At 33.8% G+C, this 24,351-nt stretch overlaps 1 protein-coding gene and 1 pseudogene across 1 annotated transcript; one reads left to right on the top strand and one right to left on the bottom strand.

The window, feature by feature from the left end:
* Positions 1 to 662: 662 nt before the first annotated feature.
* Positions 663 to 23,239, top strand: LOC111994498 (protein MID1-COMPLEMENTING ACTIVITY 1-like; annotated as a pseudogene).
* Positions 2,432 to 8,299, bottom strand: LOC111994493 (protein MID1-COMPLEMENTING ACTIVITY 1). The gene is given in 8 exon segments (XM_065777081.1): positions 2,432 to 2,748; positions 3,188 to 3,281; positions 3,362 to 3,468; positions 3,562 to 3,633; positions 3,868 to 3,974; positions 4,105 to 4,457; positions 7,744 to 8,047; positions 8,049 to 8,299. Coding segments are annotated over 8 exon segments (1,173 nt in total). The 5' UTR covers positions 8,132 to 8,299; the 3' UTR covers positions 2,432 to 2,695.
* Positions 23,240 to 24,351: the final 1,112 nt, after the last annotated feature.

The raw sequence follows: 24,351 nt of genomic DNA, 5'->3' as shown, positions 1-24,351 counted from the left end.
GTGGTCTCTATTTTTTTTTTTTTTTTTTTTTTTTTTGGGTGTGGTGGTTGAAAAGGTTGATGATGATTTAGATCTATGAAAGACTTGCAAACTGTTTGATTCTTTGCCTGTGAATGAATGCTTGACTATGAGAGTTTTGTGTTGGGGATGGTTGATGTCAATTATTCATTGAATTACTGTGTTGATTTTTTTTTTTTTAATTTAAATTTTTTATCATGACAGAGTCAAAGGTAGTGGTGGTGGTGGGGAAAGAAGGGAGGAGAAAACAATGGAGAAAACAATGGCAACAAGGTATTGGTGTCACATATGTTCACAAATGGTGAATCCTGTTATGGAAGCTGATATCAAATGTCCATTTTCCCAAGTGGGTGAGCAAGCGTAAAGATTGTGTGGGAGAGGAGTGTTTGATATGATTTCTTATTTGATTTTTTAATGAAACGTGTTAGAGTAACGGAAAAATTAGAGGTAGGTTACGAAGCATAGACGGAATAAACCACGGGTGGGTAAAGTGTCAAAAATAAAACCACGGGTGAGTAAGTTAAATTTGGGCTAAACCACAAGTGGATAATCTGTAATTATCCCTTAAATTTTTTTGTGTACATGACATTACTAGTTACCTAAGACATAAAGAAATGAGCCAAAGCTTAGATTTTCATTAGTACATGGGAGTTGGGACTGAAGCTCTTTTAGATGTATTTTATCAAAAGATTTAATATGTTTGAAAATTGTTTATTTCCGTTATTATATTTATATAGTATTTATCAAAATATATGGTTTTTAATAATTTATATAGTGTTGTAACTTGTAACAATGAACACAGAACTTAAAGGAAGGATTGCACGCAGTTGAAGAAGGTTAAAGGAAATACACCCTCGAAGAAAATGATATGGAGGCCCAAAATGTTATACTCAAACCTATAGGACAAAGAAAGATGCGGGTGTATTGGAGAATTCATTGTCTCTATGAGGATAAGTAGGCCGATCGAGTAAGTGAGTTGGGCTGTAGGCTATAAACGAGCCAAGCTTTGTCGAGTAGTGTGTGTTTGAGCTTAGCTCGTCAATGAAAATCAAATGCTCAAACTTGGCTTGAGCTTGAGACAAGCCTAAAAAAAATGTTTAAACTTGAGCTCGTAAGAGTGCCAAAAAGCTTGAGTTTGGCTTGGCTTGGCTTGGCTTGGCTTGATTAATTAATCAAGTCAAGCTCAAGCTTAATATCAAGCTCCAATTCAAGCTCAAGTCAAGCTTTTTAGCTTGGGATCCAAAAAAATTGCATCATCAAACGCTTATATCTTTTTTTTCATTGTATGCTGTTCATATATTCATTACTCTGATATCATCTTTTTATAATCATTCAATATATATAAAAGCAAAAATCTCATATGTAAAAGCATGAGGTGCTTCTATATGGCACATTCTTAAAGAACTCTTTCATTTAGACTTCCGATTCATCATCTTCTAAGTACCACCATATGTCACTCTTGTTATGATTTAATACGAGCAAACATTGCACTTGTATTTGCCTGGATGCACTTGTATTTGCACTTGTAATATGATCTACTTTGCTTTCCCACATCAGCCTATATGGTTACAAGTCATTGTGTGCAATATGTCTTTCTGGTGTTCGCTCATTAACATTTTTTTGTTCATTGAATAGAGTTGTGACGGTGATTTCTGTCCATTTGAAGTTTTTAAGGTACTAATATAATCCAAACCTAATACTCAAAGAGATGAGCATTTGTCATATGGTGATTGTAGAATTTATTTTATTGTTTGCCTCTTTCGGAAAAAAAAAAAAAGTTTATCCTCTTCTAAATTTCAATTATGATCAAGTCTGCAAGTTAAAGCTGGAAACATTGGAGTAGAAACCTTCTATGACAAATAAGTTATCACTGGTTTTCCGTTGGCTCCTCTTTTGGGGAATGGTGATTTAAATTCTCAAAAAGATGAATTGTTGTTAAATTCTTCAAGAAAGGAAGGAGAAATTCTTACTTTCTTTTTCGTTGCTGGCATTGCCTTCTTACAAGATTTTCATTGACAGCCAGCTGTTCCTTCTAGCCAAATTCAATTTTGGAAGGCTTCCATTTCTAAAACAGAAAATGCTGTCATGACTTGAGTTTGCTTGTTTAAACCCTGTTTCTGACCAGTAGTTTTAAACCTCAAGTATTGGAGGTGGGGAGAGTGATGTTGTATAATCTGTATACAGATTGCATAGAGGTTATACTCCAAACACAACATCACTTACTTGTGTACAGTGTTCGCTTGAATAAGTACTTAGGGAAGTAGGTGTCATTTTGTAGTTATTGCTTCAAGTTTATGTTCTGTGGAGAAAGATTACATATATTTGCATAGAAAAGTAGGTCAATATAAATTGTGATTGAAAATCTTATGTTGCAGAGCAATCACTTCTTAAATAAAAGAAGACGCACCTTGGCTTTTTATTCATAAAATTATGCCTGATCTCCATTTGATAATACATCTTTGATTGTAGATCAGCATGGTCATGTCATATAAGCTCTAAACGAAAACTTTTATATTTTGCCATGTCATGTTCATTTAGTTTGGATGGGTTGATACATGACTTCTAAGCTACCTTTTCCTATATGCTATACAGATCTCACTCTTTCTTTTTATGTATAATTCATATAACTACAACTGGTACACAAGCAGAATTGATAGACAGCCATTATATAGGGGATTCAGGGCTTCATGAATTGGTATGGTGGAGGAATCATCTTTCTTCCTTGGCAACCTGCATAGGGTTGAATTTGCAGTTAAAAGGTGTAGAAAAAACTCTCAAGCATAACTTGGCTAATGAGTTTAGTAGGTTGCTTAAATCAACCTCAAATAGCTTGGTTTAGAGGAATGAGAAGTGATTTAAGTCAGAACTCAGAAGTATATGTTTTAGATTAGGTCATTTAGCTTCTGAGTCTAATGATAGATACTGCCTTAAAAGGCCTTTCTTGACTAGCCTGACTTGTTTTGCCATCCTAAATTTATGGGTTTAAATGGGAGAGCAAATGGATAAAGCCTGTTTGATTATCTGGGTCATGAGACAAGGAAATATCTGTTGAGTTTATTAAAATCCTCTTTTTTCTCAAAATTGTTTTCCGGTACTCCATTAGCTGGTAAAGAAATTCCCTATATGCAAGTAGTTCTGAAGATGTAGCCAATTATTGTATTGCACCTACCATCAATGCCCCTAATTTCGAGCTCACGCCACTCTTGAACTAGTGCGCAGCAGCAACACATGAGATGAGTTGAGAAGTCATCACATGAACCTCCCTACGAAACAAAACAAGATAATATTAAGCTAATGTTTTGTCCTGCATACTAAAGCATATCTTTGATGGCCAAGGAAGTACCTCTATTTTAAAAAGTTCCCTCAATTTCCTTCTTATGCAACAGGAGTAGCAGCAACAACCACAGAAGAGTGAGTATGACATTAGATCGTTGATTGCGCGTTCACGAGCTGTACTCAAGAATGGTTGTACATTTCATTTTTACAACTAGCACATTAGTTATGAAGTTATGATAATACCATTGCAATGTTTTACAAGCTTACATATTTTTCCCTTTGACACCAAGTTAGCTATCCTTGAAAATGTTCCACAAGGATAGAAGAAGGTCTTGAAGCCTGTAACAAAATAGGAAAACCTAATTGTTGATCTTAAATATTTCTTAAGAATCTAATGTGCTAAAATCCTAGCCCGCATGATAATATATATACAAACATGATCTCGCATGTGTATATATTGGCTAGATCCCAACTCTCATCTTGGATCTCCAAAATAGTAACATGTAATATGTTCATGGACCATCATGCAATGTCTACTCTAATCAGGCAAAAAAAGGGGTTTAGTGTACTAACTTATAAAAGGTTCGTTGCAACAATCGAAAAGATCAGTTTGCCATTGACTTTGATCTTCTGGCTTTAATCCAGGGTCTCCATGGCTGGAATTTACATTGGATACATACCTGTAGCATAATTTCATGAGGCTTCTTGATAATTTGGCTAAGACTTAAAGAGGTTACCATAACAAAAAAAATAAAAATAAAAATAAATAATAACAAGTCTCACTACTACTCACTCATGCCTTTCACTTACCCTGATATCACATAAGTTGGTTCATTGGCAAGAAGTTTTGTGATCTTCTTACCAGGTAGCACATTTACAACATTTTCCGTTACATCAATAAGGTGTTCAATCACCCGGCATTGATCGTGGTCATTATTTGTTTGTGATTGCTGCAATTCAATGTTTAATTTGTCTTTCTCTTCATGGAGTGCTTCATGAAATTCCAAGTCAGGATACCTACGAGACAACGACTTCTCCAATACATCAGCATCTCTCTTTGTCCGATCAGGTTTGATTATAATATTTTGGGCTTCCATATCTTCTTCTTCGAGGGTGTATTCCCTTTGATCTTCTTCAATCGCCTGCAATCCTTCCTTTATATTCTGAGTTCATTGTTGCAACACTAATTGGTTAGCTACTGATTAATCTGCATAGAATGAATCAAATGCTTGATAAAGAATTATCCCCTATTTGATTTCCAAATTTTCATGGACCCAATGGGAGAGACAAAAAGTTTATTTTTTTTTATAATTCAATAGATATAACAATCCTTGTTACTCAATAAGAGTTGTCTCATTTCTACTTTTATATGTAAACTAGCTTGTAAACTCATGCATATGCATGGATACACTTAAAAATATACAATAAGATGCATAATATAATTCCTATATATAATTTAAATACTATTAATAGTCATTTTTATATATTTTTTTCCCTCTTTAAAAAATTTTGTAAGGATATTATTAGGTATAAAATGTAAATTGTCCATATATATATATATATTTTTAAAATTATTGTGAAGCACATTTTTTTTTTAACAATTCATTTATTCTAGACTATTTGATTTTTGTACTTAATAACTCACTTGGATGAATATTTATAATGTGGTCCCACATTTGATTCTAAAATTAAGAAATGAAACTCTTTAAGAATAAATAATTTAGAACATGTGTTGCAAAATTGGAACTTAATTTGGAATTTTAATTTGAATTTCTTTCAGTTTCACCTATTATTATATATATAGATATATAGATATAAATAATAGCTGAAGCTGAGAAAAACTCAAATTAGAATTCCAAATTAGAGTTCCAATTTTGCGCCATGTGTCCTAAATTATTTATTCTTAAAGAGTTTTATTTCTTAATTTTAGAATCAAATGTGAGACCACATCATAAATATTCATCCAAATGAGTTATTAAGTACAAAATCTAATCATTCTTAAAAAAAAAAAAAAAAGTACAAAATCTAAAGAGTCTAGAATAAATGAATCATTAAAAAAAAAAAAAAAGTGCTTCACAATAATTTAGAAAAAAAAGGACAATTTACATTTTATACATAATAATATCCTTAATTTTTTTTAAAGAGTTAACAACTTATTGTATTTAAATTTTATATATATATATATATATGAATTATATTATTCATTTTATTGTATATTTTTAAGTATATCCATGCATATGCATAGGGTTACAAGCTAGTATATAATAATAGGTGAAACTGAAAGAAACTCAAATTAAAATTCCAAATTAGAGTTCCAATTTTGCGCCATGTATCCTAAATTATTTATTCTTAAAGAGTTTTATTTCTTAATTTTAAAATAAAATGTGCGACAACATCATAAATATTTATCCAAGTGAGTTATTAAGTAAAAAAAAAAAAAAAGTCTAGAATAAATGAATCGTAAAAAAAAAAAAGTGCTTCACAATAATTTAAAAAAAAAAAAACATGGACAATTTACATTTTATACCTAATAATATCGTTACAAATTTTTTTAAAGAGTTAACAAAATAATATATATATATATATATAGAAATTATATTATGCATCTTATTGTATATCTTTAAGTATATTCATGCATATGCATAAAATTATAAACTAGTTATATATAAAGACTAGTCGCAAAACCACATGATTAGCAAAAAAAATTTCACAATTTATTTATTTTATTAAATAAATAATGAAAATAATAGATAGATGAGACTTATAAGTGTCAGTCTCAAACTCTTCTTAAAATAATATGATTATTTTAAAAAAAAATTATAGTTGATACAATATATTAAAATTTTAAAATTAAGCTATTTATATTTTTTATTTGAATTAGAAGTGTTAAATTATATATGTTTTTTTTGACGAAACATAATATATTTTACTTTCAATTATTATATAAGACAAGATATTTTGTAAATAATGTAATGTATGATTGGAATTTGTTTTTAGTACTACTTACAATTTACAAATGGTTCATCCTTTATACATCTTAAATGGCATAAACAGGAAGCAGATATAAGTATCCATAACTTATATTTGAAAAAAAAAAATACAAGAATTTAATAACATAAAAAAAAATTTAATGTTATTAAGATCCTATCAACATTACGCTGAGAATGTAGCATAATTGTCAATGAAGTTTCTTCTTTTAAAAAAATGTCAAGCAATTGCTCTTTTTACACAAACTTCTCTTCTCAAAATATCATTGAAGTGGACCGAATAGATTGAAATGGACTGAAGTGGATCTAAATAGACCAAATATTGGACAGTAGTGGACCGAAATGGACCAAAGTGGAAATGGACCGAAATTTACTGAAGTAAACACAAATGGACCGAAATAACCGAAGTAGATTGAATAGACCGAAATAGACCAAATAGACTGAAACAGACCGAAATACACGAAATGGACCGAAGTTGACTAGTGAACCCAACCAGACCGAATGGACTGAAATAGTCTCGAATTGACTGAAATACTACGTTGATATGGCTAAATAAGAACATAGCAATAATAAATGTTACACTGTAGCTTTTAGATATTATATAGATTAATGCAACATCTATAGGAGACTAGTGAAGTGAATTAGTTTCCTTAAGTCCCTTTTCCTTACTAGTTGTTATAAGAGTCCTCCAATTTCTTCTTTATATGAAATACATCTACTGGAGCTTAAATTCCAAGTAGTAATGAAAATCTAAGCTTTAGTTCATTTGTTCCCATATTATCTTAACATGTAAAAGACCAAAAACTCTCTACTCTCCAGAGACTTCTAGGTTTGCCTTTCCAAAAGAAAAAGTGAAAGTTTGAGAAATGAATGTCCGCTACTTTCGAAACGAGAAGCATAACCAAAAGAAAGAAAAAGAAAAAGAGCCAATCACCGAATAAATTGACAAATATTCCTCGTTTCATAAATTGACAAATTTCCATAAGTTGACAAATATTCCTCGTTTCATACCTTCTTATTAGAATATTCATGGAATTAATTAGGAGTGTAAGACCCTTTTCTTCTTTAAATAAATTAAATGATAAATTATTTTTTTTCTACAAAATTTAGTTCGTTTTTAATCCTTAATTTAAAATTAAAATTTTATTTTTACAAAAAAAAAAAAACGTTTTTCCATTTATCTAATGTCTTCAAGTCACATAAACTTTTTTTATCGTACCACATTAAAATTCGAAATCTTTTTTTTTTTAATGCAAAATTCCAATTTTTTAATGTCATGTAAATAAAATGTCAAATTACTATTCTTAATATTTTGAGAATTTATAACTTTTAAAATTTGAATAATGAAAAATCAAATTTTGACTAACGTTTATAGATGAAAAATATGTTTTAACGTAAGAAACACCCCCCCCCCCCCCCCCCCCCAAAAAAAAAGCACATAATAATTTTCGTTGATTATTACCTGCATGCGAAACTCTTGGACCAAAGAAATCAACGGCACGAGACGAAGATAGCGATCAATATCAGCTTGGACTTGGCGGAACTGATACACTACGTTCCAACCCATGGCAAGCATGTAAAGGTAGCTCTTCTCTCTGCAACTTTCCACCAACTCAAGTGCTTTCCTCAGTGCCTCTTCCAAACCATCCAACGGTTCCTTCGTCGCCGGCAAGTTCATCAGGTCCGTTGATTTCAGCTTCTCCAACAGGTTCCCTATCAGCCTCACGTGCTCCGCTAGTTGGTCGCAGTTCTTGCGGTGTGTGGTGGTTTTGAGCTGATGATACGATCATATTGCTTAGGCCTAAAGCATCTACTCCTGATGATGGTGTTTCTTGTACATAATTCAGCATTCTGCTCCGGTGTAATAGGAAGTGATCATATACGGCCACACAGAGAAGAAAGAGTTTATAGAAGTGACTTCTTGATTGGGTTCTTGTTTGTTATTCTAGCTATCTTGTTTTAGGTGTTTTGTTGCTTTTCCTTCTTTCTTTTTCTTTTGGGATGAATGAATGAATATGAGTCTTTACTTTATCTTTTCCTTCCCCCCTCTTGTTAAGTTATGCCTGCTTTCTCTTTCTTTTTGATGTGTTAATAGTTGTGTATTGTTAAGTAATGATTAATGAATAATGATAGGGACTACAAATTTGACTCCTTTACTTATGTCTCAACTCAACTCTCAACTTTTATTTTATAAAAATATAAAATATAAAATATATCAACTTTTAAAAATATAAAATATAAAATATAAAATTAATAATTTTGTTTTCACTATGCTTGATGTAACCTAAAAATTATCTTTAATATTATGCTTTGTAAATTTTTGTAGTAAAATAGTAGTATCTTTAATATATTCTATTGTTAAATTGTTACTTGGTTGATGTGTTAGCAATAGTGTCCTATATTACATCACATGATTAAGATGATTGATATTTAACCTAAATTGAAATAAAGTAGGACCAAGTTATAACCTTAATTGTTACTTGTTTGTATTAATGTTTGGTTGGATAAAGTTTGGCTACAACTCAATTTGAAAGAATTTCTCCAAACTAGACTAAGTGACACCTTATGAACTATGAAGCTAACATGTGTCTTGGGCATGTACATAACCATTTAACTAACCCACCTAACCACAGTCAACACAGTTAACTAGCCTCTCTCTCTCAGATTTAATTCTTTGCACATTCAATACAAAAATAAGTTCTTAAATTTTTTGTATTTCAAAAGCATATAGTCTATATATTTTTTTATATATAAAAAGTGCAAAAATACCATTTGACGTTTGGAGTTTATATGAATGAGAAAATCACAGTCATCATGTAATCAATAATGTGAATTAACTGGCAATGGAGAGAAATATATTGTAGCCATCATGTGCCCACATTAAGAAAACACACTAATTGATACATGTCACTAATCACATGATCGGTAACGTGATTTTCTCCCCTATAAGAACTAATGAAAGTTAATCTTAGCTCTTAGGGGCCAATTCAGCGGATATGGAAATCTAAGAATTGAAATATCAGTTTTTGCGTTTAAGCCTTAAAAAAAGTTTAAATTAGCAAATTTTCATGTACAAATTATGTACAAATTCTCATTAAAATTTATGTATTTTTTTTTTTTATAAAGAAAAAGTTAGAACATTAAAATTGATTCTAACCCTAGTTTTTTTTTTTTTTTGGGAGAAACTATTCTACCCCTAGTTTAAATAAACAAGATTTAATTTTTCAATTTAAGACTGGACAGACCGCTTTTAAACTATATATTACTAAAAGCTGAAGCGTAGCATTTATTGTTGCTACGCTCCAGTTAAGCCACATTAGCATTTATTTTCTTTTTTATTTTTTTATTTTTATATTTACCAGTTGACATTTATTGAGCATCTCCTTAAATTTGGATGTTATTCATATCTTCAACTTTATCATGTGTCCCTCCATTAACCAAGACTCTTCAAATGCCGCTATTATATAGAATTTTGACAATCACCAATATATTACAACGTCCTCACATCCTTTATTTGTTGTAACTTCTTTTATTTATTGGGTATGATATGACAATTCTATATACACACACACACATGCACGCAAAAATTTCAGTCATCATCATTTATTTTCTTATTTTATTTTTTATTTTTAGATTTACCGGTTGACATTTATTGAGCATCTCCTTAAATTCGAATGTTACTCTTATCTTCAACTTTATCATGTGTCCCTCCGTTAACCAAGATCTTCAAATGCCACTATTATATGGAATTCTGATAGTCACCAATAGGTTACAACCTCCTCATATCATTTATTTGTTGTAACTTCTTCCATTTATTGGATATGATATGACAATTCTATACACACACACACACACAAATTTCAGCCATGTTAACATTTAAAAACACTAAACATAGTGACTTTTCAAGATTTTACGTTTTTAACTAACCATTTAATTCAATACTTTTTAAATACACCTTTTAAGAATTAACTATAAACAGGTGCCTTTTCGTTTGGTTGCTGATGTGAAACGTTTTGATTTCTAAATTCTACAAATAATATCACACGACTAAAAAAAAAAAACGCAAATTAACGCAACATTTTGCCTGGCTCTGGATAGTTTCAATTTTTACAAGTTTCATAGCAGTTCTTCTTTCCAAAAAAAAACCACAAACACTTCTCTCCTCCCTATCTTTGTACGTACTTCTCCTTTTCTCTGCCTCCCACTGTACTTTATTTCCTACAATAATAATTTTGAGACTTTAATTTCATAAAAGTTTTGCTCATTTTGTAGAAATCCTTAGAATCAAGCAAATTGTCAAAGCAAGCCCAAAAACCAAAGGCAAGATCCCTTCTCTCATTCTATAATTTAGTAATCTAATTTTACCTATCTTAAACCCAAACCAATAGATACAATGAATGGATAGAATTGCTTTTAGCCTTCTTACCCTTCTGATTCTTTGAATGATAGAAAAGGTTTTTCTAATTCATCTTACATGCTTGTGAAGGATATGGGAGAGTAAGCGGTTGACGAGGAAAACAAAGAGTCAAAGTCGAAGTTTCCGTTCTTTCTGAACTTTGAAGTCCTCAGTCTCCACTCCACTCTCTTCCTCAACAACGATATTGCTCAAAACACTAACTCCTTCAAGATGGTCACTCTCTTTCTCTCTCTTTGACTAAATCCATTTTAGTACGAATGGCATCAAATATCTGTGAACTGTTTTAACTTTTATTTAGTTTTACTAATTCATGAATGTGTGAATTGCTTTTAGTTTAGTATTGTTGGTTTCAAAAGCAAATTTGGATTATAAGAGTCTATTATAAACCTAAGAATTTTTAAAATTGATGGGTTTGTTAGTTCGTTTACTCATTAATTTTTTAATGTAATTCCTTACTATGATTTCATAACCGATAAGGCACATCTCAAGGTCCCTAAAAATTGAAACTTCTATTGCAGTTCTTGTGAATTAAATCTGAGTTTTTGGAAAAAAGTTTGATTTCTTGACTGAATATTACTTAGTATTGGATTTGCATTTTAAATTTTTGTATGGTAGTTGTTTTTATAGGTTGGTAGAATGGTAGGCGAGTCTGCGAAACCGAAATAGAGTCGTTATAGAGGGACTACACCTTTGGATTTCACAAAGCATGGGTATGTGCCTTTTAATATGAGGATTCTCTTTGGTTTCTTTTATTTTTCTTTTTGTTCGTTAGCCTACCATAAAGCTTAAATATAATTCAAATTATTGATATTGAACCATACTTTTATTTTGTTGTTTTGTTGTGATTGTTTAATACCTAGAACATGCTGCTTCTTTTTTGACTGCTATCCCATTTTGTTATACAAGTTGAACATCTGATATCTATGTTTTGAATATATTATATAGATACAGATCAGTGGAGATAAAAGATGATATCATATCCTTTTTATGTTTTGCTAATACAATGCATGCATATTCTTCAAAAAATTAGGTTTCAGTCTTCTCTTTACAAGCCATGACCTACCAGTTTTAAGCCTTTGTTGTGTATTATTGTGATTAACTCAAGTGAGCAACGATGAAATAAAGACATTATGGTTGTTGATTGTAACATCTATTTATTTTCCTTTTCAAGTGTTATGGAAACTAAGAATTAGTTTTGCCAATGAAGCTTACAATTGTTTACCATAAACAGTCCATCTTGGCAAAGCTAATAACTTCCAAGTAATAAGGTCTAGCTATGATTGCTATTGGACTCACATTGAAATTCTCTTGATCAACCTGTTCTTTTTAATTATGTGTGGAATAACAAAAACAATAGAACTTATACATTGATTGTTTAATCTATTGAGTTTTTGTATGTTTTTTGGTCAGAACTTAGTTTACTTTTGCCTTTTCTAAATGCATCAATATATGTATGACTTCTAGAATCTTTATTGCTTTATCCTAGAATTTGTTCTAGGTTATTTAGCCTGGATATGACTTTTTATTTCTATATTGCATTTTGATTTACTAGATATGCCTGTTGTGGGGAAATAACTTTTTGAAAAGATATAAACAGAGAGAAATTCCAGTGTCATCGATGATGAAACTTATATAGCAATTGATATTTTTTGAAGGTAAAGATTGCAACATCTATGTTATTTAGCCAAAAAAAAGAAAAAAAAAAGAAAAAAAAGATTATAATATCTTTGATTTGAATTTATAAAAAACCTGTGGCTACTCATTATTGGTACTTTATTCTTAGTCTTTTTACTTTCATAAATGTGGTGTTTACAAATTACTTGATTCCAAAAAAATTTGTCACTGACAAACATTTAATAATTAGTAGTTAATGACCGTTAGCTTATTTGGTTATTTGCATATGTACAACTTTGAACAATTTTTAAGACTCTCACTTACAATTGTACTTCTATGATTCTATCAACTTTCAACAAATAAAATTTTCTTAATTAAATTCATTAAAACCATTGTTCAAATTTTCTTTATATGTTTGTATGGTGTTTTCTATCAAAAGGCACTTGGGTTTTGAAAAAGGTTTTCAAATTGGTTTTTAGCGAGTGAATAGTTTTGTATTACTAAAATAATTTAATTTTCTATTTAATTATAGATTTTTTTTGGAGGTTTGTTCAATGAATTGTATTTCTTCCTAATGTATCATATAATATTATATATTGTGGTACATGTTATATATTGTATTTGCATCGCACGGATTAGCGACTAGTTTTATTTTAAATTTAGAACCAACCCAATTCAAGTTGTACATGTTCTTCTAAACAATCCAACAGAGACTCACGAAGGGACCATGTGTGGAATACATAGTTACGGACGAAACCACGAAAGCGCCTCTCTCAGAAGTCAGAGGTCAAAGCTTTGCGGAACACTAGTATTTTAATCGCTAAATTAGAGAACAAACTACAAAGCCTCCCTATTTTCTTACATTCTGTTACTTCCACCATCCCCAGGTAACGACATTCCAAATCTCACTCAGATCTTGCACCTTTCTTTTAACTTCTTAAACTCTCTTTGTATCTCTCTCACACACTTTCTCTATTGCTCTACAATGGCTATCACAGTCCCAAACCTAATCAAAGAAAGAAAATTCCCATTTATATTGACCCTTTCAGTACTACTCCGCCGCTCGCATTCCTCATCTTCACCAACACCAAATCAAATCCTTACCTTCTCCTCTACTTCCACCACCTCCACCGCCACGTCAGCTCTTCAATCCTCACTTCTGTCATCTCCGCCTCCGCCTTGGCAAAACGACGACATCGCTGCCGCTGCTGTTGTTATGATCAATTATCTCAGTCATGATATAAGCTCTAAATGATCATGTTATATTTTTGCAATGTAATATTCATTTAGCCTGGATGGGTTGATGCATACTTCTAAACTACCTTTTCCATAATGCCATACAAATCTCACTTTCAATACATGTATATGCCATATACCTACAACTGGTACGCAAGTCGAATTTATAGAGCCATCATATAGGGGATTCAGGGCTTCATGAATTGGTATGGTGGAGGAATCATCTTTCTTCTTTGGCAACCTGCGTAGGGTTGAATTTAAAGTTAAAAGTTGTAGAAAGCCCTCTTAAACAATGCAAAGAGAAATCTTGAGCAAAATCTATTTTTGCTCTAGTCAAGCGCGAATTAACTTGGTTTATTAGAAATGGAAAACGCATTAAGTAAATTAAGTTCAGAAGTAGGATTTTAAATATTGGGTCATTTATCTTCTGAGTCAATGATAGATTGTTCAAGTAGTTCCTTACTTATCACTAGCCTAACTTGTGTAAATGGATAAAGCCAATTTGATTAGCTGGGTTGTGGGACATGGAAATATCTTATGAGTTTATTAAAAACCTCATTTTCCACAAATTGTGTTCTGGTGCTCTATTAGCTGAGAAAGAAACTCCCTATGTACAAGTAACAAGAGAGTTCAGAACATGTAGTCAATTGTTGTACTGCACAGCTACCATCGAACCCTGTTGAGCTTGCCACTCTTGAACTAGTGCGCAGCAGCAACACATGAGATGAGGGAGAGAAGTCATCACATGAACCTCCCTACCAAACAAAACAAAGATAATATGAAGCTAATGTTTTGTCCTGCATAGTAAAGCACTTCTTTGATGGCCAAGGAAGTACCTCTATGTTAAAAATTTCCCTTAATTTCCTTCTCATGCAACGGGTGTAGCAGCATCAACCACAAAATTAAGAGGGAGTATGACATTAGATAATTGATTGATCTTTCATGAGCTGTACTTCAAAATTGATTTACAATTTATGTTGACAACTAGCATGTTAGTCTTGATGATCCCATCACGATGTTTTACAAGCTTATATATTTTTTCCTTTGACACCAGGTTAGCTATCCACGAAAATGTTCCACAAGGGTAGACCCAGGTCTTGAAGCCTGTAACAAAATAAGAATACCTAATTGGTGATCATCAATATTTCTTAAGAATCTGATGTGCTAAAATCCTAACCCAAATGATAAGATCAAATGGTTATAAGTTTGATTCTATTTTCTAAGCAGTCAATGATATACACAGACATGACCTCGCATGTATATATATTGGTTAGAACTTTTTTTTTTTTTTTTTTTTTTTGAGGAACTAATATCCTAACTTTTATCTTGACAATGATATACACAGACATGACCTCGCATGTATATATATTGGTTAGAACTTTTTTTTTTTTTTTTTTTTGAGGAACTTATATCCTAACTTTTATCTTGGACCTCCATAATAACATGCCTACTATAAGTAGGGAAAGGGGGTTTAGTGTACTAACTTAAACAAGGTTTACTGCAACAATCGAAAAGATCAGTTTGCCATTGACTTTGATCTTCTGGCTTCAACCCAATGTCCCTATGGCTGGAATTTACATTGGATATGTACCTGTGGCAGAATTTCATGAAGCTTGTTAATTTGGTTAAGGTTGTGTTTGTATAAGCTATTGCGAAACTGTATTTTGAGTTTAAAACGAGCATTTCTAAAAAAGCTATGCAAAGCTATATTTGCAAAACAAAATTTTGAGTTTTAAAAACACTCTTTTAATTTTCTAAAACGTTCAACCAAACAGATCCTAAGACTACCATATCAAGTCTCACTACTACTCACTCATATCTTTTGCTTACCCTAATATCACATAAGTTGGTTCATTGGCAAGAAGTTTCGAGATCTTCTTAAAAGTAGCACATTTACAACATTTTCCATTACATCAATAAGGTGTTCACTAGGTATTTATGGGACTTTATTTGTTCATGATTGCTGCAATTCAATGTTTAATTTGTCTTTCTCCTTATGGAGTGCTTCATGAAATTCCAAGTCAAGATACCTACGAGACAATGACTTCTCCAATATACAGGGGAAAATGGGTTTTTGCCCTTATTTAAAAAAAAAATCTAGCACAATGTCCTTGTTTTGAAATTATTAAGCACCATGTCTTTGTTTTCGAAACTCAATTTTAACACAATCGAGTTCTATATAAAACTCGATATTCTCAAAATTGAGTTATATGTAAATTTTTAATTGAAACTTGACTTTAGCAAAGTTGAGTTTCACTTATTATTATTATTATTTTAAATAAAGTGGTAAAATATGCATAGAATTCAACATTGTTAATGTCGAGTTCTACTTGTAACTTGATTTTTTTTTAAAAAAATCGAGTTTTAAAATAAAGATATGGTGCTTAATAATTTCAAAATAGCATTGTGCTAGATTTTTTACAAAATAAGGGCAAAAACCCATTTTTCCCATCCAATACATCAGCATATTTCTTTGTCCCATTAGGTTTGAGCATAACATTTTGGGCCTCCATATCATTTTCTTCGAGGCTGTATTTATTTCCTTTAATCCTCTTCAAATGCGTGCAATCCTTCCTTTAAATTCTGTGTTCATTGTTACAAGTTACAACATTAATTGATTAGCTACTGATTAATTCACGTAGAATGGATCAAATGCTTGATAAAAGACTTGGCCCACATTTCAATTCCAAATTTTCATGGACCCAGCATAGAGCCTTCTTCTTCTTCTTCTTCTTCTTTTTTTTTTTTTTTTTTTTTTTTTTTTTTTTTTTTTTTTTTTTTTCAAGTATCTCTTAGTATTTTGAAAGACCTCGTCCTTCTTAAGTGCTCTCAGCTTATTCATATCCTTAGGAAGAAGAAGTGTTTCTTCTAACGCTGAGGCAACACGGCACCCGAGCCCGCCATTGAAGTCCCTGATTGAAGCATCCTCTTTTATGGGCTTTTTGTCGAGCGTAGGGGTGGGGAGCCAGACCTCGGGATCCGAGGACTGGGTGGTTGTTTGATCCACTCCTCGCTGGGTTCCATGGCCTTTTTTCTGCTGCTTAGCAGCTCTTTGGTCTTCATCCTCGCTGGCAGTAGAAGTCCGCCCAGCGCCCATCACTTCTTTGCCCTCGGCTCTCTTCTCCTCTTCGGTTCACTGGGTTCATTCAGCGTCAGTTGGGAAGACTGGAGGGGTGGAGGTGGAAGGGACGGAGGTCGGACTTGAACTTGCTTCTCCACCACCCTGCCAGGCTGACCCTCAATTACTTCTTTCAAGCTCCTTTGACTTCTCCTTTGGATGACCATCTTCCTAGAACTCGCTTCAGGAGACTGGGGGCGATCAAAAACTTCGAGTTCGTCGGCAGAATCGGGCAACTCCACAAATCCTCCAAGAATTTCTTCTTCTTCTTCTTCTTCTTCCTCTTCTCCTTCTTCTTCTGTGGTTTCTTTTTCTTTGTCTTCTTCTCCCACTTTTTGGGGAGTGGAGCGTGATACGAAGTTCCTATAGAAAGATTAGCCTCCGGCAAAGGTTCGTAAAGGGTTCACCTTCAGGAATAGGTTCGCCCTCAGGAACGATGAATCCCTCAAAGAGTACACTGATACGGCGGAGCCGAGGATCCTCTGCCTTTATTACGTACTTGGGAGCCTGAAAGCTGTGGACGATGCAGGCGTATACTTGAGTATTAGGTGTGCGGCTCGTAGTTGGCCGTCAGAGGGATTCACGAATACCTCGGACCGCAGAATTCTATCTAGGCTCTCCCTGTTGATCAACCTGAGACGACGCCTAGTTGCGCGCTTGTCTGCAGAGTAGTTAAAACATAAAATTCCATTAGAAATGAAAACTGCGCCATAAAAAAAAAAAAAAAAAATTTAAGAAATTAAATTAATTAAAAATTAATTTGACTTATCAAGGACGTATATCCTGGGAACTCCACCTGGTTGTCCTTCTTCAGTTGGGCAAGGCGAACCTCGTGCCATTCCCCGGAAAGAATAAGGAAGTCGTCTTTAAAACCCTTGTTCGAGGTAGGGAGGCACTGAATTAGTCTTACCGCAGGGTACCTAGACTTAAGGTAATACCCCTGACCCCTCAAATGATTGAGGCTGTATACCCAATTCACATCATGGTGCGTTAGACCTAAGTTGTATAAGACATTTAAAGCCTCTATACTCCCAAGCACCCTAAACATATTCGAGGCGCACTGTGTGGGAGATAACGTGAAAAACCTAAGGTAATCTCTCGTCAAATTACCCATTGGGATAGTCATCCCCCCTTCGACAAATGCTACCATGGGAATGACTACCTCCCCCGTTTTTCTATCGCGCGGCCAGACTTGGGAGGAGCGTATCTCATACCCACTGTCGAGGGAATCTTGTACTTAGCCCTAAATGATTCCATTTGCTCCTCGGAATCGACCAGATACTTAAATCTACCCATCTTCTAGCAATAGAAAAATTAATACAGAAAATGAAAAAGTAGAGAAAGGTAAAGAAACTTACAGGTGTGGAAAATGAGCTCCTCGGACGGACTCTTGGTATTTATGAGAGTGTAGAATAATGAGAGAAAGACAGATTCAATGAATACGCGCTGAGAGAGAGTAATTTGTAACTGAAGAAAGATTTGATTTGAAAGGCACTTTACGAGGGCACAGAAAAAAGAGCGGGAAAAGCCCCGCCCATAAATGCAAAGTATCCCCACCGTTGTTTGCATCAGGTCGTTGAACGTGTGAGACAGCAGAGCAGTTACCATTTAATAATGCGTGCCCATGACGCCGAAGCGTCAGGAGCGCGCCTTGGGCAAACAAAAAGACATTCTGAAAGTGGGGGCTGGATATCAAAATCTCCTTTTTTCCGAGATGGCAAAAAACGAGATTTTGAGGGGCTATTGTGGGGCCTGTTACCTAAAAAAGGTATAGTAGCCCTCAGAATTGGGCTCAGGGCCCAAAGGCCCGATCCGAGAACACGCAGTTGTCCGAGGACATCCTAAAGAAGTTTTATTCACGTCAAATAGGTGATATGAAAGGTATAAACAGGTGTTATATACAGTGGTATAGCACACGTCCGAGGACGCCAAAGTCCGAGGTGAAGGTAACCTTCGTACTGACTGAAAGATTTTGCCAGGTTGTAGCTGAATTGGAAGTTGGATATACTTAAAGAGGCGTCGGAGAAGGTAGAAAATATCTTCTAAAGTCTATCACCTCCTCATTAAATGCTGTCCACCTAACACTCTGGCCGCATTAATGTGGAGGTGATACCTGAATAGTAACTAAGCAGCTTTATGACCACTAAGCTGAAAGTTCCGGTAGGGACTAGATGGGACAGAAAGGAGCTCCCAGGATAAGAACTACACGTGTACAAAGGAAACAAGAAAAGAAACGAAGTATATAATGTAGAAACGAAGAAAAGAGAAGGGACTTCTGACCAGAAAAAGAAAAAGGAAAAAGAGAGAGAGAAGAACAGACCAATTGAAAGAGGGCCGAGGAAGTTTTTCCTCATAGAGCGAATCAATAGTATCCCTTATTACTTGATGAGTAGAACCCTTCCTGAAAAACAGTACTAGTTCTTGAGCCCATACTCTATAAATTTATTGTTTGGGCTTATTGGGCTGAAAACCCAACACTCAATTCAAATTGGTCCTTACACATAACAATAAAGGTAATTTGATAGGTACATCAATTATAATAAAAGGTTCTTATAAAAAATTTATAATAAAAGATTTTTTTTTTAATATTATAAATAGAAGTTGAGAGAAACATAAGTAATGTAGTTAAATTCATTAATCATTACATTTTTTTTTTTTAGTAAAATTAATCATTACTTAACAATACACAGCTATTAACACATCAAAAAACAGTGATCACACACACTACAGTACACTCTTCATTAGGCTCAAAGCTTATAAGGTAAGAGTAGGAGGCATCTCTCCCCGATGTGAGATTGAGCAAATTCGTGTGGATGGGAGCAAGGGTCGATCCTGTCCATCCCAAAGCGAACAATACATGATTGGAGAAGATACTAAGTTTCCTCCCACAGTATATAATTGTGTAAATTTACAAATTTGCTACATTAACCGTTTAAATTTATAATGACACTATTCATTTTGCATTTAGTTTTTTATTTTTTACGTATCTCGAGGTTAAAAGAAGAGAGTGAACGGTGGTTATTGTATATGAAAAAAAAATAAACAATTAAAAAATCAAGAAAATTTTATATTTTAATTAAATGTAGTGTAATATGAATAATTGTATACAGAGTATTTTGAAAAATGAGTATGTAAAATAGAATAAGAAGGTTCTTATGCTAAAATAGATGAAAAATTTACATAAATTAATGCAAATGCTCTTATTAATGAACTATTTAAAAAAAAAAATTTAATACTATTTTAATGAGAAATATAAAATTTTATTTATTTTTTTATAATAATTTTTTAAAAATAATTTATAAACCAATGTCATCGAGGAATCAGTTAACTTTTTAGTTATAATTGTTACTATTATCAAGTGAGCCGTATTATAGAAAACAAGACCCCACTTAATTGTACCAAAATAAAATTAAAATTATAAATAAAAAATTAAAATTAAAATTAAAATTAAAATAAATAAGAGAGAAGGAAGAAGAAGAAAGGTTCTACACTCCTACTTAATTCCATGAATATTTTAGTCAAGATGATATGAAATGAGGAACACTGTCAAATTAATATCGGTGTGAATGTGATTTGACTCTTTTTCTTTTTATTATTTCTTTTGGTTCTAATTTTTGTTTGGCAAGTAGCAGGCATAGATTTCTCAGAACTTTTCACCTTTTCTTTTGGAAAAGGCGAGCCTAGACTCCTGGAAGACCTTGGAGAGGACGGTTTTTGAAACCTTATGCATTAAGATTTAAGATAGAGAAAGTAATACCGTACAAAAAATTTGTCAAATTATTTGTTTATTGATGTGCTAGATTATTAGTAGGAGGTAAGAAAGTGATATCAATGATGAATTTAGATAAAAACTAATAAAAGTTTGCCAACTCAATTAGTATGAAAAATATTTTTAAATTTTTTTTGTGTAAAAAACATTACTGATTATGCTAAGATGTAACAAATGAACCAAAGCTTAGATTTTCATTAGTACTTGGGAGTTGGGACCAAAGCTTTGTTAGATTTATTTTATCAAAAGAATTGATAGGTTTAAAAATGGCTTATTTCTGGTATCATATTTGTATAGTGTTTATCATAATATATAGTTTTTTGTAAATTTATATTTAAAAGTTATAAAAAAAAAAAAAAAAAAAGAAAAAAAAAAAAGAAAAAAAGAAGGCTCTATGCTGGGTCCATGAAAATTTGGAATTGAAATGTGGGCCAAGTCTTTTATCAAGCATTTGATCCATTCTACGTGAATTAATCAGTAGCTAATCAATTAATGTTGTAACTTGTAACAGTGAACACATAATTTAAAGGAAGGATTGCATGCAGTTGAGGAGGATTAAAGGAAATAAATACACCCTCGAAGAAAATGATACGGAGGCCCAAAATGTTATACTCAAACCTGATGGGACAAAGAAATATGCTGATCTATTGGATGGGAAAAATGGGCTTTTGCTCTTATTTTGTAAAAAATCTAGCACAATGCTATTTTGAAATTATTAAGCACTGTATCTTTGTTTTGAAACTCAATTTAAAAAAAAAAAAAAAATCAAGTTATAGGTGGAACTCGACATTAACAATGTTGAATTCTATGTATATTTTACCACTTTATTTTTTATTTTTTTTTTTTTAAAAGTGAAACTCAACTTTGCTAAAGTCAAGTTTCAATTAAAAATTTACATATAACTCAATTTTGAGAATATCGAGTTTTATATAGAACTCAATTGTGTTAAAATTGAGTTTCGAAAACAAAGACATGGTGCTTAATAATTTCAAAACAAAGACATTGTGCTAGATTTTTTTTTTTTAAATAAGGGCAAAAACCCATTTTCCCCTGTATATTGGAGAAGTCATTGTCTCGTAGGTATCCTTACTTGAAATTTCATGAAGCACTCCATAAGGAGAAAGACAAATTAAACATTGAATTGCAGCAATCATGAACAAATAAAGTCCCATAAATACCTAGTGAACACCTTATTGATGTAATGGAAAATGTTGTGAATGTGCTACTTTTAAGAAGATCTCGAAACTTCTTGCCAATGAACCAACTTATGTGATATTAGGGTAAGCAAAAGATATGAGTGATTAGTAGTGAGACTTGATATCGTAGTCTCTTTCAAGTCTTAGGATCTGTTTGGTTGAACATTTTAGAAGATTAAAAGAGTGTTTTTAAAACTCAAAATTTTGTTTTGCAAATATAGCTCGGCATAGCTTTTGTAGAAATGCTCATTTTAAACTCAAAATACAGTTTCCCAACAGCTTATACAAACACAACCTTAACCAAATTAACAAGCTTTATGAAATATTGCCACAGGTAGATATCCAATGTCAACTCCAACTATGGGGACATTGGGTTGAAGCCAGAAGATCAAAGTCAATGGCAAACTGATCTTTTCGATTGTTGCAGCGAACCTTGTTTAAGTTAGTACACTAAACCCCCTTTCCCTACTTATAGTAGGCATGTTATTATGGAGGTCCAAGATAAAAGTTAGGATATTAGTTCCTCAAAAAAAAAAAAAAAAAAAAAAAGTTCTAACCAATATATATACATGCGAGGTCATGTCTGTGTATATCATTGACTGCTTAGAAAATAGAATCAAACTTATAACCATTTGATCTTATCATTTGGGTTAGGATTTTAGCACATCAGATTCTTAAGAAATATTGATGATCACCAATTAGGTATTCTTATTTTGTTACAGGCTTCAAGACCTGGGTCTACCCTTGTGGAACATTTTCGTGGATAGCTAACCTGGTGTCAAAGGAAAAAATATATAAGCTTGTAAAACATCGTGATGGGATCATCAAGACTAACATGCTAGTTGTCAACATAAATTGTAAATCAATTTTGAAGTACAGCTCATGAAAGATCAATCAATTATCTAATGTCATACTCCNGTGTTAGACAGAACCAAGGCATTGCATGGTCCTCGGACTCAAGCCTATGGGGAAACTAACTACTTCAGAATATCCTAAGTGTTAGACAGAACCAAGGCATTGCATGGTCCTCGGACTTAAGCCTATGGGGAAACTAACCACTTCAAAATATCCTAAGTTAGGAAGGATCAAAACCCTACCTAGCCCTTGAGACATAAGGGGACTACCCACGCATACATTCCTTCCCATTATCATTGTTACTGATGTGATTGGCCAAGATACAATTCAAGTTAAAATCATGCAAATAAAAAGAAAAGAGAGGAAGCAGATAGCATGCAAGCAAATAAGCAACCAAAATAGATAAAAAGGGAAATTAAACTCTCATTACAATGATAAATCCATAGAAGTTGCATGGTAAGAGCCACATTACATAAAAAAAAAAAAAAAAAAAAAAAGGAGGAAAAAGACAAGAGAACTTGAACCCCCTCCTACTCCCACTGCCCCACCTGGTATTCCCTCCGTTGTTGGGCAGTGAAGGCCATCGTGCCACTCCCTGGACACGATAAGGAAATCCTCGTTCAGCCCCTTGCTAGACTCAGGGAGGCACTGGATGAGCCGTACCCTGTCATCCATTGTCTTCAGGTAATAGGACTTGCCCTTAAGGAGCTGAAGGTTGTAGCACCAGTTCACGTCATGGTGGGTCAACCTTAGCCCCATCTTCTCGTTCAGGGCGACCACACAGCCCAAAATCCTAAAGACATTTATTGCACACTGGGTGGGGGCTAACCGGAAGTGCGTGAGGTAGCCCCTCATCATCGGCCCCATGGGGATCCTCATCCCCCCTTCAAGGAAGGCGATAATGGGAATCACCACTTCGCCCTCCTGTCTTTGTAAGAGCCAATCCCCATCCTCACAGTACCTCAGACCTATATTGCTAGGAATCTCATAGTCGGCGATGAATTTCTCCATCGCCTCCTCAGTGTAGATGTATTTCTTAAGCCTACCCATCCCAATTGACGCTTAAAGGAACTAAGAAAGAACAGGCGAAGGAGAAGAAGGGGTGAAGAGGAAGAGAGCTCATAAAGGGATAGAGCGACTTACTGAAAGAGGAGGAGCTCCTCGGACAGGCTTTTTGTGCTAGAGATCTAAGTGAGAGTGTGGTTGAACTTAGGAGGGACGCGCGAGAATTCTTGATTGCAAATAGGAAACAGGAAGAAGCAATTCGAATGGGTATTTATACCCTAAATCGAAGAACCATGCGGGTTTTCCCGCCCATAAATGCGAGACAAACCTCCACCATTAGATTGGTAACGCCTCGTTGAATGTGGGGAGCACAGAGCCGCCTGAATTTAATGAGGGGCACGTTACGCGCTACGAAATGTCAGCAACGCGCCTTGGGCAGATGAATAGACCCCAGTGCTGACGGGGGGTAAGGCTCGACTAAGCACGGAGTAGGGCTGAGGATGTCAGAATCCTTCTCTCCGCCCAAGGATGCGTGCAGCAAGATTTTGAGGGGCTATTGTGGGGCCAGAAAATTAGGTAGCCTCGGCCCACCTCAAGCTAGGCCTAAAGGCCCGCGCCGAGGATGCATGTGGGGTCCGAGGATGAAAGCGCGATGTCCAGCCCCCAAGGAACATATCCGAGGATGACCCCGCCCTCGGACATCCGAGACCTCGGAAGTACACAAGCACCACTCCATCAAAGGGGGATCTTCTTGAACATCCGAGGAGGAGAGGGGCAGGTGCCATGCGTCGGCGATGGGAGCACGGTGAAGGAGCAAGTCTTAGGCGAGCTGTCACCTCCACATTGAATGCTCTCAACTA

The sequence above is a fragment of the Quercus suber genome, unplaced genomic scaffold, assembly GCF_002906115.3.
Source record: "Quercus suber isolate HL8 unplaced genomic scaffold, Cork oak 2.0 scaffold_148, whole genome shotgun sequence".
Classification (NCBI taxonomy): Eukaryota; Viridiplantae; Streptophyta; class Magnoliopsida; order Fagales; family Fagaceae; genus Quercus; species Quercus suber.
This window is presented reverse-complemented; position numbering and strand designations above follow the sequence as displayed.